At 37.6% G+C, this 18,905-nt stretch overlaps 1 protein-coding gene across 1 annotated transcript in view; it reads right to left on the minus strand.

Moving 5' to 3' along the window:
• The window catches only part of LOC137401006 (baculoviral IAP repeat-containing protein 6-like), a 96,694-nt gene extending 83,431 nt beyond the window's left edge, over nucleotides 1-13,263 (minus strand). Inside the window, 6 exon segments of the mRNA XM_068087347.1 lie at nucleotides 24-156; nucleotides 3,222-3,465; nucleotides 10,179-10,426; nucleotides 11,394-11,525; nucleotides 12,415-12,620; nucleotides 13,086-13,263. Of these exon segments, the coding sequence (XP_067943448.1) occupies nucleotides 24-156; nucleotides 3,222-3,465; nucleotides 10,179-10,426; nucleotides 11,394-11,525; nucleotides 12,415-12,620; nucleotides 13,086-13,263 (1,141 nt within the window).
• Nucleotides 13,264-18,905: the final 5,642 nt, after the last annotated feature.

Consider the following 18,905-nt stretch of genomic DNA (forward strand, 5'->3'; position numbering starts at 1 on the left):
AGGTATATTCTAGTACTACTTACACGATTTTGGTTCTATCTGGAAATGCCTACATAAATCCAGTTGTCTCCCCATGCTGTACATCTTAACCGAGTTCTCATCTGGCTTAGCGATAGCGAGGAATACACTATCTCCATACCTACAGGTTGTCATCAGCTAGAAAGAGAAATATTTCACTCCATAACAGCTGCAGCTCTAGGTCTCTGACCAATATTATTATTATTATTGCTATCAGTGTTCTCATTTCCGACTCCAACATATTTTCATATTGTTTAACGAGCAAATCCGTAGCTCTTTGTTCACTAGAACACAACTAACGCAGCCCTCAAAATCTGTTACACGCGGGCGAAATGCATTGCTGACACATGGTGCACATACTTGTTGTGGTTGCATGAAAGGATGTTACAAAACGCCGCGCTGTTTTGTAGCATCCTTTCACGCACAATAGATCCTTCCAATAGATTTCCATCTTTTCTTTGAACAATAGATGGACCAATGAGAATTAGCTTCAGTGTTGTGAAGGCTATGAAACCCTTACAAAATTTTCCAGTACCAACATTGAAGTACTGTCAGAATATACAGAGTGTGTATATGGATGACCAACAGTATGTAATCACAGTAATATTTGTGCAGCTATTCGTATTACTATATTTTGCTTTAAAAAATTCGTTGCGTGTCAGCGATAAAAACAACGAAGCACAATATATTTTTATGTTCATAATAAACAAATTTAACTATAAAAAAGGATTTTCACATATTTAATCACCCAGAATATTATCTGAAAAGTTTTTAAGTCGTTCCAATTTACACTAGTGACTATTATATTCATGCTACTAGTGATAATATTGTTGCCCATATATGAATAGCCATTTGTGTGAAGCTCTTACCTACCATTAACCTTTCAGGAAACAGAGCTAAGTTTTAGAAGAAGGCAAGTTTCAAGGTCAGAGTTGGTATGTAACAGTTAATTTATGTTACCATTGCCTAGTCTGATTTGGAACCTTTCTATAATTCATTAGCATGAATGCTGTGTGTTATTATATGTATTATATGGGTCGTCGTCACAGAAACCATGGTTAAGTCACAAATCACAAAGTTGAGTTATCCGACTTTAAAGTTACACTAACTGAATTTATAATATTGGTAACAATTTTTGTAACACGTGCATCTGGACCAATCAAAGAGTGATCTTTCTGAATCTGAAGTCAGTTTAGATAATAAATGTCTTTAACCCTCGGAAAAAAAACTTAAAACCACTGCTATGCTAAACAGGAAGTACTGAATAATGGCGTCCAACAAACATAATCGTTTCTTTTTGCCGGTTTGAAAGATGATTCTGACATTGTGGACACTTATAATGAGTACTTTGGTATTCCAACTGATGTCAAAAGCAGTGAAAGTAAAGGGAATGATGATGATATATTCCTAACGATTCTTATAAGATTACAATATTTAATTATAAGAATAATTATTCGATATTATAAGATTTAATTATAAGAATAATTATTCGAATTTACAAGATCGAAGTATATAGTGACCGATGGTGTGCAATATGTTACTGTTATTATTTTTTTAAAGATTTTGTTGATCATACTACGATTGTGCTCAATATCGCGGTACTGCCAAGCCGCTTTTAATATCTGCAAAATTAAGTAATACATTTTCTTATAAATATACAGCTATTTCTATGACAACCAGCTAAAATTTGTTAAGATTTTTAAATTCAGCATAATGTTTTGGATATAAAGACAGAAATCTAGATTAATATCACAACTTCTTGATATTGGTTGCTATGATGTTTTGAAATGTAAACAAAATCATGCATTGGTTTTCGTTTCTCAAACTTGAACACCAGTTTTCTCGGAACTATGTTTTCGCACTAATGGTAAACGTGTATTCAGTCTATTGACCATAAAATCTGCTGTAATTAAGCTTGAATCAAAATTTTTTATTACAAAATAACAGAATTTTTTTTCTTCTGTTAGTGTAGATAACTCTAAATCTTATAATCCCGACTTAACCATGGTTTAGGTGGTCATGACATATATGTGTGTTGTAAAATGTACATATATGTGTGTTATTGTATGTGCGGTATTATATGTATTATATGTGTGTTATTATATTATTTATGGAGGGCTATTTTAGGTGTTTGGACTGGAACAAATCAAATGAAGTAGCGTATTCTTACAAGGATACTTGGGCCAAAGTACAGACGGCTGTAACACGCTCGGCATATCTCTAAATGGAGTAAATGCATACAAGCAGTGAGCCCAACGATGCCCACGATTCCCTTTATTTTCATTCAGACAGACCCGCAGGTGGGTGTTTGAGAGGCTGCTTCTCAGGAGCTAGACAGACTTTCAAAACCAAATATTTTAGCAGCCTAGCGGAAGGAACAGGGTATAGGCAATCAACCAAAAAATTTGGGCATGCAAAGCATTTGCACGGACTAACACGTAGACACGCAATGACAAGTGGTAGACACGCAATGACAAGTGGTAGACACGCAATGACAAGTGGTAGACACGCAATGACAAGTGGTAGACACGCAATGACAAGTGGTAGACACGCAATGACAAGTGGTAGACACGCAATGACAAGTGGTAGACACGCAATGACAAGTGGTAGACACGCAATGACAAGTGGTAGACACGCAATGACAAGTGGTAGACACGCAATGACAAGTGGTAGACACGCAATGACAAGTGGTAGACACGCAATGACAAGTGGTAGACACGCAATGACAAGTGGTAGACACGCAATGACAAGTGGTAGACACGCAATGACAAGTGGTAGACACGCAATGACAAGTGGTAGACACGCAATGACAAGTGGTAGACACGCAATGACAAGTGGTAGACACGCAATGACAAGTGGTAGACACGCAATGACAAGTGGTAGACACGCAATGACAAATGGTAGACACGCAATGACAAATGGTGGACACGCAATGACAAATGGTGGACACGCAATGACAAGTGGTAGACACGCAATGACAAGTGGTAGACAAGCAATGACAAGTGGTATTTATGAATGTAGATATAAAGGTTTTGCTGTGCACAGGTGATGAAGATTGGGCAAGTTATAGCGACATGTAAAACTTTGCGTTTACCCGAGAGCCGAGGCGTGGAAAGAGAAATAGACTAACAACTCGGCATGGAAGAAGAGACGGAGACTCTCCCGTATCCAATCAAATGATACACTCATCACATCGGACTTACCTTGTGTGGCGCGTGTATCGCGGGCTGCGAGGCATAGTATACAGCTAAAGGTACATTTTGAGTTGGAACATTCTTGATAAACGGACAGTTAGGCTGGTGTCGTTCGTGCTCCGACCAAGGTTCATCAGTTTTCTCCCAACACACGAGGCAGACATTGCATGTAAAGCACATGCTTCTGTCATCATTACTAGAAGTCGGCTCGTGGTAAAAGCCAGCCCGTGACATTGTTTCTGGTTTGGCCCATCTACAACCAAAAGCATGAGAAATGCGAGCGTAAGTTAATGAAGAGTCGCCTTACCCTGTGACTATGAACCTACTTTGAACCTAGCAATCTACTATACTATATCCTATTTTTTCCTAGTATTTCCTAATCCTACTCTTGGATGTAATGGCAACAATATGTAACATGTAATATGATTCAGACCAGTGTCATATATATGGCATGCGAGGTGCTGCAACCTGCTATGGAAGCTTATGCAGATGTGTGGTGTGATGTGAACCAAATAGTTATGAAATCGTCAGATGACCAACTGAATCTTGTGCGCACTCCACGAGAGCAGTGTTCTGCGCGGCCTGACGATTTATCGAAAAATATTGGTCCTAATCAGGCATTAAAGTCAATGGCTGGCTTCTTAAACATCTACCAACATGCAAATATTCTGATGCGCCTACATGCATTGACTGCACATTTTCTGAGGATTTGTGACAAACTAAACACATATTTAGATTGTCAGCCATGACAGAAGGACGTGATGGAGATTAGGGTGTCTTGACAAACTGCTGTTTTTGGGGAGTTGTCCCCCGTCGAGCGGAGAGAGCAAAACAACAGCTTGTCACAATACGCACTGCCCCTGATGCATCAGCTGCACTGAAAGGGAGTTGTTCTCTTCCGTCTATGCAGCTTGGCTGCGATGTTATGTCGGTCGCTCCATTGGTAACCTTAACAGATTTAGCCCAAAAGTTTATGTAGAAATAAGATAAAAACATTTGACCAGCGACCAGTCTCTGCGGTAAACTTTAGTAGAACTTAAGAACTTAGGCAACAACAGCAACTAAACATGTCATTATTTGTGCGCTCAGTCAGTTTTATTTCTATTTTTGTCTTAGTCAGTTTTATTTGTTCTTATTGATTTTATTTTTAATTTATTTTATTCTTAAGTTTTACTAAAGTTTACCGCAGAGACTGGTCTCTGGTTAAACGTTTATATCTTATTTTTCTTCATAAATTTTTGGGCTAAATCCGTTGATTATCAATGGATCGACCGACATAATGTCACAGCCAAGCCGCATAGACAAAAGAGAACAACTCCCTTTCAGTGCAGCTGATGCATCAGGTGCAGTGCGTATTGTGACAAGCTGTAGTTTTGCTCACTTCGCTCGCCAGGGGACAACTCCGCAAAAACAACAGCTCGCCAAGACAGGCTAGACGGAGATATGAGCTGTCTCGATTAACCTGTTCAGTAAATGCAGAAAGTGACAATAAGACATTATTGCCTAAATGCCATGAGCTGATGTCAGTCAAGTCCCCACTACTAGCATCACTGTGATCCCAAAGCTATCACATGACACCCATAGAATATATGGAATTTCCAACTACTCAACAATGCATAGGGAGAAGGAAAATATCCAACAGTCCACAGGTACATTATAGATGTTTAACAAGCCGTGAAGTACTAGTTATTGGTGAGAGGGATACAATCTGGAATGGCAATGGCGCCAGAACCATCTATGCTAGTAACCAGATTGGTGAAGACACTCCTATATAGAGCTTCCACATACCCAGCTTATTTACATAAGTAAAAGTGCGTTTACACAAGATTACGGCATTTGACCTTACAGTAAATCTTATGAAGAAAGAACTGCGAATTGGCATACGACTCGCGAATTACACAAGCAATACCTGAAGGAAGATCTGCAAGGTGGACCTAGTTTACTCTCAACATTGGAAATAAATATCACTACGGTATTCATGTCTGGCATATTTGTTAATTGTTAAAAGTAAATTACTAGCAATGATAGTGATGTGCTAATGGAATGGTCATGCAACAAAACTAATGAATGGGAAAAGTGTAACAGCTAAAAAAGTTGTTATTGGAGTTCTGCTGAGGACCACTTTTACTATTGACGTAGCACCCAGCTCACTACATAAAGTATTTGCTGATAAAATCATCTAATAATGTGAACACTATGATAACGAAATAAGCAAACTTTACATTGTGCAACAGAAAATAAACCAGAAAGAACTACGGCTACTAAAAAGATAGATGGAGATATGTTGCACAAAAAGCTGTCGACGACAATCAACGATTCCCTGTATAGGTTCCCACCAAGTGCTAGAAAGCACGGAAAAATAGCTACATGTGATAGACATTCACATAAGTCTATCACACAATTAGTATCTCTCCCGTACATGAGTATTACGAGAGATTGATAGCTAAGGCTATTACTGATGCGTCGATGGAGGAACCTTACCGTTTGAAGTCCCAACAACATATGACAAAATTCAAAGAAATTAACTGAATAAACGGGTCTAGCAACTCTACTAAACTAAGCTGCATGTAGTTTGCGCATTATTATTTTATATGGCTGTTGAATGCAAGAAATAATGGAATTTGACAAATTAAATCATGGAAGTCATTAACACTGAAAATTAGGTTCACCAGCAATTTGATTTGTAATGCAATACCCAGACAATTTACGTGAGCAAAAATGAGTGAAAAAATCACATGTATCAAAAAATTATAAAAAATTCAAAAAATAAATTTAGGTTTAAAACACTGGAATTTGTCATAAAAAATCCAATTTATCAAAAAATCATAAACAAAAAAATTAATTTAAATTGAAAAGATCAAATTTTTTTCGGAAACATCTTTTTCAGCCTGCTTGTAGCTATATTTTCAACTTTGATCATGCTTTTCATTGGCTATCACCTCGCACACTCTCTTCCGCATTGAAAAGAACAACAGCAAGAGAGGAAAGAACTAAATTTACTTGAATACTCGAAGCAGACAACGTGGTGCGATGCATGTTTGCATAAATAACAACAACCATAGTAAAGCCAATAACTAAGAACATGTAAAAACGAGTTTCAGAGAGTGAAATTCTCCATCAAATCACATGTTACGCGGTTCAAGTTAAGTGGTTCTAGTTTTCAAACTTATCTGAAATCCAGTAACACTACCATGAAAGCCCACCACTTCCCATTACTCATCTGAAATCTAGTGACACTTACATGAAAGCCCACCACCTCCCTTTACTAGATATAAAACCTTAAAACACGAACAAGTTTTCCACTTCTCATTTCAGCTTTATGTTGAATGGTAAGTTGATACAGCAACATTGGCAAATGTAGTAAATGTACACCAACACATTGGTTACATGTAGTAAGTGTCCAAAGACACATTGGCTAATGTAGTAAATGTCCAAAGACACATTGGCTAATGTAGTAAGTGTCCAAAGACACATTGGCTATATGTAGTAAGTGTCCAAAGACACATTGGCTACATGTAGTAAGTGTCCAAAGACACATTGGCTATATGTAGTAAGTGTCCAAAGACACATTGGCTAATGTAGTAAATGTCCAAAGACACATTGGCTAATGTAGTAAGTGTCCAAAGACACATTGGCTGATGTAGTAAATGTCCAGATACACATTGGCTACATGTAGTAAGTGCCCAAAGACACATTGGCTATATGTAGTAAGTGTCCAAAGACACATTGGCTAATGTAGTAAATGTCCAAAGACACATTGACTATATGTAGTAAGTGTCCAAAGACACATTGGCTGATGTAGTAAATGTCCAAAGACACATTGGCTACATGTAGTAAGTGCCCAAAGACACATTGGCTATATGTAGTAAGTGTCCAAAGACACATTGGCTATATGAAGTAAGTGTCCAAAGACACATTGACTATGTAGTAAGTGCCCAAAGACACATTGGCTAATGTAGTAAGTGTCCAAAGACACATTGGCTAATGCAGTAAATGTCCAAAGACACATTGGCTACATGTAGTAAGTGCCCAAAGACACATTGGCTACATGTAGTAAGTGTCCAAAGACACATTGGCTAATGTAGTAAGTGTCCAAAGACACATTGACTAATGTAGTAAGTGTCCAAAGACACATTGGCTAATGTAGTAAGTGTCCAAAGACACATTGGCTACATGTAGTAAGTGTCCAAAGACACATTGGCTAATGTAGTAAATGTCCAAAGACACATTGGCTACATGTAGTAAGTGTCCAAAGACACATTGGCTAATGTAGTAAATGTCCAAAGACACATTGGCTAATGTAGTAAGTGTCCAAAGACACATTGGCTAATGTAGTAAGTGTCCAAAGACACATTGGCTAATGTAGTAAGTGTCCAAAGACACATTGGCTAATGTAGTAAGTGTCCAAAGACACATTGGCTATATGTAGTAAGTGCCCAAAGACACATTGGCTAATGTAGTAAGTGTCCAAAGACACATTGGCTATATGTAGTAAGTGTCCAAAGACACATTGGCTAATGTAGTAAATGTCCAAAGACACATTGGCTAATGTAGTAAATGTCCAAAGACACATTGGCTAATGTAGTAAGTGTCCAAAGACACATTGGCTAATGTAGTAAATGTCCAAAGACACATTGACTATATGTAGTAAGTGCCCAAAGACACATTGGCTAATGTAGTAAGTGTCCAAAGACACATTGGCTATATGAAGTGAGTGTAAAAAGACACATTGGCTAATGTAGTAAGTGTCCAAAGACACATTGACTATATGTAGTAAGTGTCCAAAGACATATTGGCTATATGTAGTAAATGTCCAAAGACACATTGGCTATATGAAGTGAGTGTAAAAAGACACATTGGCTAATGTAGTAAGTGTCCAAAGACACATTGACTATATGTAGTAAGTGTCCAAAGACATATTGGCTATATGTAGTAAATGTCCAAAGACACATTGGCTAATGTAGTAAGTGTCCAAAGACACATTGGCTATATGTAGTAAGTGCCCAAAGACACATTGGCTATATGTAGTAAATGTCCAAAGACACATTGGCTAATGTAGTAAGTGTCCAAAGACACATTGGCTAATGTAGTAAATGTCCAAAGACACATTGGCTAATGTAGTAAGTGTCCAAAGACACATTGGCTAATGTAGTAAGTGTCCAAAGACACATTGGCTATATGTAGTAAGTGTCCAAAGACACATTGGCTATATGAAGTGAGTGTAAAAAGACACATTGGCTAATGTAGTAAGTGTCCAAAGACACATTGACTATATGTAGTAAGTGTCCAAAGACATATTGGCTATATGTAGTAAATGTCCAAAGACACATTGGCTAATGTAGTAAGTGTCCAAAGACACATTGGCTAATGTAGTAAATGTCCAAAGACACATTGACTATATGTAGTAAGTGCCCAAAGACACATTGGCTATATGTAGTAAGTGCCCAAAGACACATTGGCTAATGTAGTAAGTGTCCAAAGACACATTGGCTAATGTAGTAAATGTCCAAAGACACATTGGCTAATGTAGTAAGTGTCCAAAGACACATTGGCTAATGTAGTAAATGTCCAAAGACACATTGGCTAATGTAGTAAGTGTCCAAAGACACATTGGCTAATGTAGTAAGTGTCCAAAGACACATTGGCTACATGTAGTAAGTGTCCAAAGACACATTGGCTATATGTAGTAAGTGTCCAAAGACACATTGGCTATATGAAGTGAGTGTAAAAAGACACATTGGCTAATGTAGTAAGTGTCCAAAGACACATTGACTATATGTAGTAAGTGTCCAAAGACATATTGGCTATATGTAGTAAATGTCCAAAGACACATTGGCTAATGTAGTAAGTGTCCAAAGACACATTGGCTAATGTAGTAAATGTCCAAAGACACATTGGCTAATGTAGTAAGTGTCCAAAGACACATTGGCTAATGTAGTAAGTGTCCAAAGACACATTGGCTACATGTAGTAAGTGTCCAAAGACACATTGGCTATATGTAGTAAGTGTCCAAAGACACATTGGCTATATGAAGTGAGTGTAAAAAGACACATTGGCTAATGTAGTAAGTGTCCAAAGACACATTGACTATATGTAGTAAGTGTCCAAAGACATATTGGCTACATGTAGTACATGCTTTCCCATTATCCAACTTGCAATACTCGTCAAGATTCTACATGGATTAAATGACTTGTTTATTTAATCAGCAAACTTGCTGTGAATCAGTCCTTCCTAGCAGTACAGGCTACTAGTACCAACTACTAGTAATGGTGGATAGACTTGTGTTGGTACAAGGTAAGACCTTGCAAATATAATGCTCAGAATAGGAAATCAGATGAGTTTGAGGTGGTAAGAGATGCTGCAGTAGCCAGTCCTGCTATTAGTTCGACTCTTACAACATGAAATCAAACGCTCCGAGGAAAATGGAAAAGTGAAATCCCCTAATTGCTTAACTATTGGACTACTGATATGCAATTAAATTTGAAAGAGCATAAGCACTTTTTCTTTTGTTTGTGAAACCTAAAATCATGACACCAAATTCAACATGAAACTCAATGATAATTTTGCACAATGTATAAGCAAAAAGAGCATGTATCCCATGTAAAGTACAATACTTACTGACATTCCATGTAAGATACAGTACTTACTGATATCCCATGTAAGGTACAGTACTTACTGATATCCCATGTAAGGTACAGTACTTACTGGTATCCCATGTAAGGTACAGTACTTACTGATACCCCATGTAAGATACAGTACTTACTGATATCCCATGTAAGGTACAGTACTTACTGGTATCCCATGTAAGGTACAGTACTTACTGGTATCCCATGTAAGGTACAGTACTTACTGGTATCCCATGTAAAATACAACACTTACTGGTATCCCATGTAAAATACAGCACTTACTGGTATCGCATGTAAAGTACAGCACTTACTGGTATCCCATGTAAAATACAGCACTTACTGGTATCCCATGTGTGGCCAGCTTTCAAAGGTGGCGAGACGCGCAGCCTCGCTATACATGAGAGCCCTGTCTAGTGGCACCGGTGTATCTATATGAAACTCTGGAGCATAATATCCGCTACGTTCAGTCATGGCAGCTGCTATAGGTAGAGCAGTAGAGTTGTCTCCTTTCGTCTTCAGCTGCATCATGATATGTTGAAAGACGTATAGAAAGACATTCTGTGAGTGTTCCAGGGTTATCGTAGCCCACTAAAACACAAGACAAATAAATAAGAGTCATAATCACAGTAGAAAAGCATCAGAAGCAGGCATGATTTTCATAGATAGCAAAGTACTAACAGTCTAGGTTTAGAAAGACGACTAGTCTAATAACGATTGGTCTAATAAAGATTGGTCTAATGACGATTGGTCCAATGACGATTGGTCCAATGACGATTGGTCCAATGACGATTGGTCCAATGACGATTGGTCTAATGACGATTAGTTTAATGACGATTAGTTTGATGACGATTAGTCTGATGACGATTAGTCTGATGACGATTAGTCTGATGACGATTAGTCTGATGACGATTAGTCTGATGACGATTAGTGTAATGACGACTGGTCTAATGTCGACTGGTCTAACATAAACTCATCTAATAGTATGATTGGTCCAACTGCATTATTGGTCAAATGACGATCAGCCCAAATATACAGATTTGTCTAATTACCGTGATGAATTTCTTTATTCCAGCTAACCCTATTTTTCATGTTATCGTTAGAAAAACTTCGAAGCATGGCATCGACGGTTAGAGATATTAGTAGGCTCTGTACATGTTGAAATTTTTTAGTTAATTTCTAAAAATAAAACAATGGAGTTGAATTTTGTATTTTGAAAGCTTTTCTGTACCCAAAAATTGCCTGGATTTACATTTAATCTAATAAAATTTCCGCCATTTTAACTCGAGTGTACTGAATGCAAGTCTTTTCTATCATAGTCTTTACATCAATTTTAGAATGATCGAAATTGTACATTGGGCAAACCAGATTTATACTGAATGTCTTTGGACGAATTGGTCTATTAAACCAATTGGACTTTAGACCAATTGGTGTTAGACCAATCTGTATAAGTCCAATTGGTGTAAGTTAGACCAATTGCACCGAACCCCTTAGAATTATCGATAAGAATAATGGCATGAGACCGACAGAGATTTACAATTACAAATAAGTATCTTACTTTAGCTTTTTTCTGATTGTCCTCCTCAGGTCTCGATGCTTCCACTGCTTGTTTGATTTTTTCAACTACTTCATCCATTTTATCCACTTTAAGGATATCATGGGATTGAATCCCTTTAAGTAATATCTCAGCCTGCAAACACACCAATACACTAGCTATAAGTCAGTATTAAACAGGTTGAAACAACCTACTTGATTAAGGTGACATGATGTTAAATACTAAGACTATTCAAAGCAACCTGCAGCTGTTTCTTGGAACATTCACAATAACATATAACGACGTGTCGGAAAACATATCCAGCAACTTCTACCCTACAGAATAAAAATATTCGATAGATTTAATAATTTGCGATTTCGCGAACAGTCGATTCCGCTACTTATTAAATTTTGCGAATAATTAGTTCTATTTTTAAACACAAGAAAGAATAACTACTGCCTCAAATTAAAAACTAGTCGCGAGGCAGAAGTAGTAAACGTAGCAGAGTTTCAATTTTTTTTAAATCATCGCAAGGGCTTTGACTTAACCCCATTGTCAATGCATCACACTTCTTTACGAAATTATTCAAGGTTGTCTCAAGTTATTCTGAATTTGACACGGCATCATCATCAAAATAATTCTCCTGCAGTTCTTCACATTGAAAAAACTCAACTTCCCACAAGTTGTTGGTTCACCAAAGGTCTCCAAATCGATGAACATTCATGAGAATCTCTGGATGAAGCCAAAAATTTATAGCTTAGCATGATCGACATAAAATTCTTAGCTAAACAGAAACCTAAACAAGTGGCATACGCAAGTGAAGGTTTTACTTTATTGCTAGCAGCTTTCATTGATTAATTTATTCGCAAATATGTTCATCCGCGAATATGTTTGAAAAACAATTCTCGCGAAATTTAACTCTACGAATAATTTCATCCTGTAGGGTATATTAGATGTCAAAGATATACCCAGCATTTTGGGATAAACTTCGCATGAGCAATAAAAAACAGATTCAATTGAAGAATTGTGCAAACAGAGAACATACATCTGAGAGAGGAAGCTCCAACTGGATGACATCTGTTACTTTTGGATCCTTGATTTTTGGTTTTAAGGCAGTGTCAAGCAAGTATGCTCCATTCAAATCTTTTCTCAATGTCATATATTCTCCATCACTAATGAATAAGCCATCTTTCTCTTGAATGTATTTGCAAGTGAGACATTGTGCTTCGGTAGCTACAACATTTACAAAAACTGCAGACTTCAATCTTTAATCATATCTTATAGAATGTGCATTAACATGCAAAGAGAAAAATAGGTTTGAAAACTAACGAATGGTCAAGTTTATGTCTCGATTGAGTGAATTATGAATTTGCTAGTTGTTAAAACAATGGTAACATCGTAATTACAACGACCACGAGCTTCATGACCTAATCAGTAGTAAATACAAATCAAATAATAATATCAGACTAAAAACGCATTCATGGCTAGTTGTCTACAAAAAGCTCTTTCCAACCGGAGTATAAATTAGTATTGTATAGCAAGCTTTTTATGAAGATTACACAGAAAACGTTAGGAATAATGAAATTAATTAAATTCAACGTATCACATACTTAATTATTATTCGTTTAAACAACAGCTCCAACAATATACCATTCATCACACAATTAATAATCGTCATTGTACCAATTTTTTCTGTACAATGACCATATAACTAACCAATATCCGATTTCTTTAGCAACGTTGAAGATGTTGAATCGTACACTTTTATGCCAGAGTCACAGGACGTAACAAATAGCAAATTTAATTTCTGGTGGTACTCCACTCCACTTAGGTTACTACCAGCATAGTAGTATCCATCAGTGGAGACACGCCATTGCGACCCACGATCTGTCATTTTTTCATCTTTTCACAAGCGTCAAAGGTTGCGAAATGAACGTGTTAGCGAAATACGTTTGCGTTCCGGCTAGGTCAATACTTCTGCCCTTTCGCCTTTGCCGTCGATTTATTCGCCAAGTCCCCTGATCCCTCCATACTGTCAGTTACCATGAAAGCACAACTTCTACACTAACCTAGTGCAACTAATTGTTATCGTTTACATCTCTTGTTTCAAATAACATGGTTGCAGTATATGATTGATGTTAGTTGTAATAATTAATGCATATCTTTCATTTTAAAAAAAACTACAGACAGACTGTTTACAACTGAAAATGCGCGTTAAACTTCAAAACGTATTGATTTACATTCCAAAGCTGTACAAAAAGTTTGAAGTTTTACAATTAATGATGCCTTGGTAAGCTGTGTCTGAGCACTTTACATGGTTTGATTGTACTTGATATGCATAGCTCTTAAACCTTAAAAGCAGATAGACAAAAATTGCAAAGATATTGCATTACATGTTTAATTTAAGATTAACGGGCTGAGATACAAGCACCATTGGCAGGTTACATGATAAAGTTTTGCCTAGTACTAGTGGCTGAGAGCTATTGCAAATAGCTTGTGCTCCCTAGCAGTAATTTTTTTACAGTGTCATTGTGCTTTTTGATTTTTTGTAAAAATCACAAACTAAACAAACTACTCAATCATTTTCTATCCACGACAAAATTACAGCACCAGTTGAAAGTTTAACAGGCACACAAAAACAACCCCTTTAACGTTTATACTTTCTTTATTTTGCTTATTTTATGCCATCGTTTAGCAAAGTTGTTCAAACTGGTGTTATGGCACATTTAGGGTTTGACCAAATACAATACACACAGTTTGGTCTTAAAACATTTTCCTCTATTCTCTTGACATGATTAAAGGTTGTATAGGGTGTTTTTATAACACTCTTTTAGGGTGTCATAGCGAAAGAATTGATAAGATGTTGTGACTTATATAACAATTGACAGGTGGAATGAAAGACAAGTAAAACAAGTATTAGTCATAAACCTATGAATTGAAGATATTGCTAGCAGATTTTTAAAAGAAAGTTTTCAGTGAATTTAGTGTTTTAGGTTTGCTCATATATCGGGATTTTGGCGGAGAGTTAATGTTAGTCAGAAGAAGGTAAATGCAATGTAAAACATTTAACGAGGTGGTCAGCTAAAGTAGCTTTCTATTACAATTGTAAAAATCTTTACCTTTAATCTGAAGTTAGCAAAGCGCAGTAAGGCCTTCGAATCGTACACTCAAATATTGGAGTTGTCTTTTTATTGAACATTGAAGATTAACGAACATTGCCGTTAATCCTAATGACGTTTTACTTCCGGGAGTGGATAAATCGTGCTTATTTAGTCTTACCGGCGAAATCGTGCGTTGTAGTAATGGACTAGACCTTCACCAAACGGGCCGCACGTGCTTGTTCCTGCGCCCGTTGACCAGCTTCCCCACATGTTGCTTAAATCTGCGACTAGCGGACGATTTGGTCTGTAATTCATTAGCTTTTTGTAATTTGAAGTAGCTTGGAGTACTGCGATGATATAAATTAGATATGGTGTTAGGTTAAAAAGAGTAAGCCGACTGGCAAAGCAACATTTCTGTTGGTGGCTTGTATCTGAAGTGTCTGATGATTTTTATTCTTTAATAATTTCATTTTTGTCAACACTTCTAATGATTGGTAATATTTTTGTTTTGTGTATATGTAGCGTTACTCCGTAGCAATACAATGTTACAAAACTTTGCTTGGATAGTGGTGCCAAAAGTATCCTCATAGTGTGATGGATTTGCTAAACTCAACTATTTCTAATAGCCTTATGCATCCAGCTGTCCTGGGAATAGCATAGTAATATGCAAGCCAGCTTTCATGGAAAGCCAATGGACTATCACAGAACACTGTATATAAGGATATGTAAAGCGTTGTAGAGCAGAATGGGTAATAATAAGTAACGAGGAAGATACGCTTATGAAACAGAAGAACAAAGAGTACAGAGCACCAGATACTGTCTACAAGCGACGAGACTATATATGGACATTCGTGGATTATTTGAACATTAATTCATTTCTGTGCATCTTTAGCTTGCATAATAAAGAGCCATACTCATCATTCACCAGTCATCTTGCTTGCAACAATTACAGTTGTGCATGAGAACTAATACTCATTCAGTATAAGACAACTTGTAACCAGAACCCACTTAGTAGTGATTGCAAGTGCCGTAAGTCGCTATATTAGCGAGAGGCAAGCGCAAAAATTCACTACATTGGTGGCAGCAGTGGGATATCTGTAATCTTGTTGCTACTGAAAGTTTAGCTGTACGCACAACCCAGTAATTGTTAAACAGCTCTCTGGAGAGAGATGGCTCAAGGCAGAGACTCCGGAATGTCTACTAATCCATTCCTGCCTATCAGTAACCCATTCTTGGACGCAGCTAATCCATTTGCTGATACTGCAGAGAAACAGCCAAAAGAGGTCATGCATTCCGATACATCAGTACACATTGATGCGGCAACATTCATTGACGATATGTACCAGAAGTATGTGCTGGAACTGCAGGACAGACAGGCTGCCAGCAATCGCATATCGTATCTAGCAGAAGATGAATTAGCTGAGCGTCAACCTGTGCGACCATCAAGAGATCTTCCCAAAGTTACTCAAATAGACAGTTTGAGCAGTGTTAGTTGCGGGACTGCAGAAAACTACACTGACTGCAATGAGACAAACCTAGTTGATGCACTACGTTTAATTGCAATAGAAATGGCTAAACAGACCAAGCTGATAAAAGATCAGTCTGCCGGAATTGCTGCTCTAGAGCAAAAGAGACGAAGCTATAACAAAACCAATGGAAAATCTCCAAGAGTGAAACGTTGTTTCCGATGTAGAGACAACTCACATCTAATAAGGAGTTGTACGGTACCAAAGTAAAGGTCACAGCCATCCATAAGCTCTAATCAAGAGAAACCACAAAGGTTCGCTCCTAAGATTATGAGTAAATTGGTTGAACCTGTGCCCTATACCAGTTACAACAAATTGGATAAACCATGTAAAAGACCAAAAACAAGGGTAAACCATGCGGACAGGCCTGCCACTACCTCGACGCTCAATGTTCCAGTAATGGAGGAGCAGCTGCATGTCGGTTCAGAAAAACGACTTCAATTTGCATCAGCAAAGGAGGTTGGCGGTAAACAAGAACAATACCAGTCAAGGCTCCTACATTGCAGAAGACACCCACAAAATCATGCTGGGCATAATTCTTGCGGCAACAGTAGTCCTTTCACAGGAAAGGTACAGCATTGTGGAGCAACCAGTAACTCTCGTAAGCGTTTGATTGCTAGCACAGCTGGTAGCAGCAGGGTGTATTCGAGTAGCAAAGCTACTCATGCACCTGCAACAGCCTATCAGCTGCATGCTAAAAAATATGCAAAGCAACCTCATGACTACAAAAGTACACTGGAATCTCGCCTTGATGAAGTCATCCAAGAAAAGAATGAAATTCAACACCGCTACCTGAACCTGCTTATCCAATATGATGACCTAAAGTATCACTTCGACTCAGGCCAAAAGAACATTCTAAGTTACACTACGTAAATCCATAATTGCCTTATCAATGCTGGTAAACCATTATTTGAAAACTGGCACCGCATCTAGAGGTGGAGTATGTGATGGATTTGCTAAACTCAACTATTTCTAATAGCCTTATGCATCCAGCTGTCCTGGGATTAGCATAGTAATATGCAAGCCAGATTTCATGGAAAGCCAATGGACTATCACAGAACACTGTATATAAGGATATGTAAAGCGTTGTAAACAAGAATGGGTAAGAATAAGTAACGAGGAAGATACGCTTATGAAACAGAAGAACAAAGAGTACAGAGCACCAGATACTGTCTACAAGCGACGAGGCTATATATGGACATTTGTGGAGTACTATATATAGACATTCATGGATTATTTGAAAATTAATTCATCTCTGTGCATCTTTAGCTTGCGTACTAAAGAGCCATAATCATCATTCACCAGTCATCTTGCTTGCAACAATTATAGTTGTTCATGAGAGCTAATACTCATTCAGTATAAGACAACTTGTAACCAGAACCCACTTAGTAATGATTGCAAGTGCCGTAAGTCGCTATATTAGCGAGAGGCAAGCGCAAAAATTCACTACAATAGTACTGCAGTATATTTACGTGATCTCAAAACTGTTGTAACGGGGTTGTAATACTTTCTATTAAGGAGTATCAAGACTTTAGTATCCAAGAATGAGCATCCCGTTTTGTTTGAACTTTGCAGTGAATGGCCTTCATTTAAAAGAGTAGATAGTTAGCTTTCACATGTTATACTGAGTTTTACTATGGATTATATGAAGTTAGTTTTGTGTCCAGCAACGGCAATTGTTACTCAGCATTACTGTTCATACCTGCCAACTCTCACGCATTGGGTGTGAGACTCACGCAATCACCCTAAAGAGAAAATGGAAATGCGTGAGATTTTTGCCCCAATTTCCACAATTTTATATATACTATCATTGATACATCAATTGCCCCAAAACCAAATCTCACGCATTGCCTCACTCTTGGGTTGGCAGGTCTGTTACTGTTTGTATTTGCATTGCCTGATAGCTGATGAGGAAATCAACTACTTCAAAAAAACAACAAGTAGTAACATTAGTACAAATTTATTTGTTTAAATCCATATACACGTATGACTAAACTAGTCTAATCAGTCAAGATTTACATCTCTTACTATAGACCTGTTAACTATACCTATAACTATATAAATATAGTTAATAGGTCTATATCATAGACCTATTCAACAGAAATTAACTGCTCTAGATGTAATGAGCATGGTTTTGGCCATTTTTGCATGCGGAGCACTTTTTATTCAAGCATCTAAATAGCCCTTCGTCATAAAATAAAGTGATCTGCTCTTTTATCGTATTAAAACAACTGAAAAAATAAACTCCTATCGCAATCAGTCAGCTGTATTTGCCCGGATCAGCCCAGCTATTATCTTAGGTTGTTTCCAGTTGCTGGTAGTAATGCTGGTTACTAGGAGATTACTGGCTGGTGAAGCAGTTCATTGCCACAAGCAGAATCATGTGTAATACTCTAGTAGTAAATACAGTTAGTAAATTGTAAATTGAGCTATATGCAAGACATACGATTTTTGTAAGATTGAGCTAAAGCTGAGCTACAAATTGATTATTTGAGGAGAATGATGGGTACGTCAGGCTTCTGCAATAGTTTGAGATGCCCCTGTGTACAGCAATGACACTGTTGTCTATGTAGTCACAAGTGGTCTACCTTGTGTCTAGCAATGGCGCTGTTGTCTATGTAGTCACAAGTGGTCTACCTTGTGTACAGCAATGGCGCTGTTTTCTACGTAGTTACAAGTGGTCTACCTTGTGTGTAGCAATGACACTGTTGTCTACGTAGTTACAAGTGGTCTACCTTGTGTGTAGCAATGACACTGTTGTCTACGTAGTTACAAGTGGTCTACCTTGTGTGTAGCAATGACACTGTTGTCTACGTAGTTACAAGTGGTCTACCTTGTGTGTAGCAATGGCGCTGTCGTCTACGTAGTTACAAGTGGTCTACCCTGTGTGTAGCAATGGCGCTGTTGTC

The sequence above is a fragment of the Watersipora subatra genome, chromosome 7 (assembly GCF_963576615.1).
Source record: "Watersipora subatra chromosome 7, tzWatSuba1.1, whole genome shotgun sequence".
Classification (NCBI taxonomy): domain Eukaryota; kingdom Metazoa; phylum Bryozoa; class Gymnolaemata; order Cheilostomatida; family Watersiporidae; genus Watersipora; species Watersipora subatra.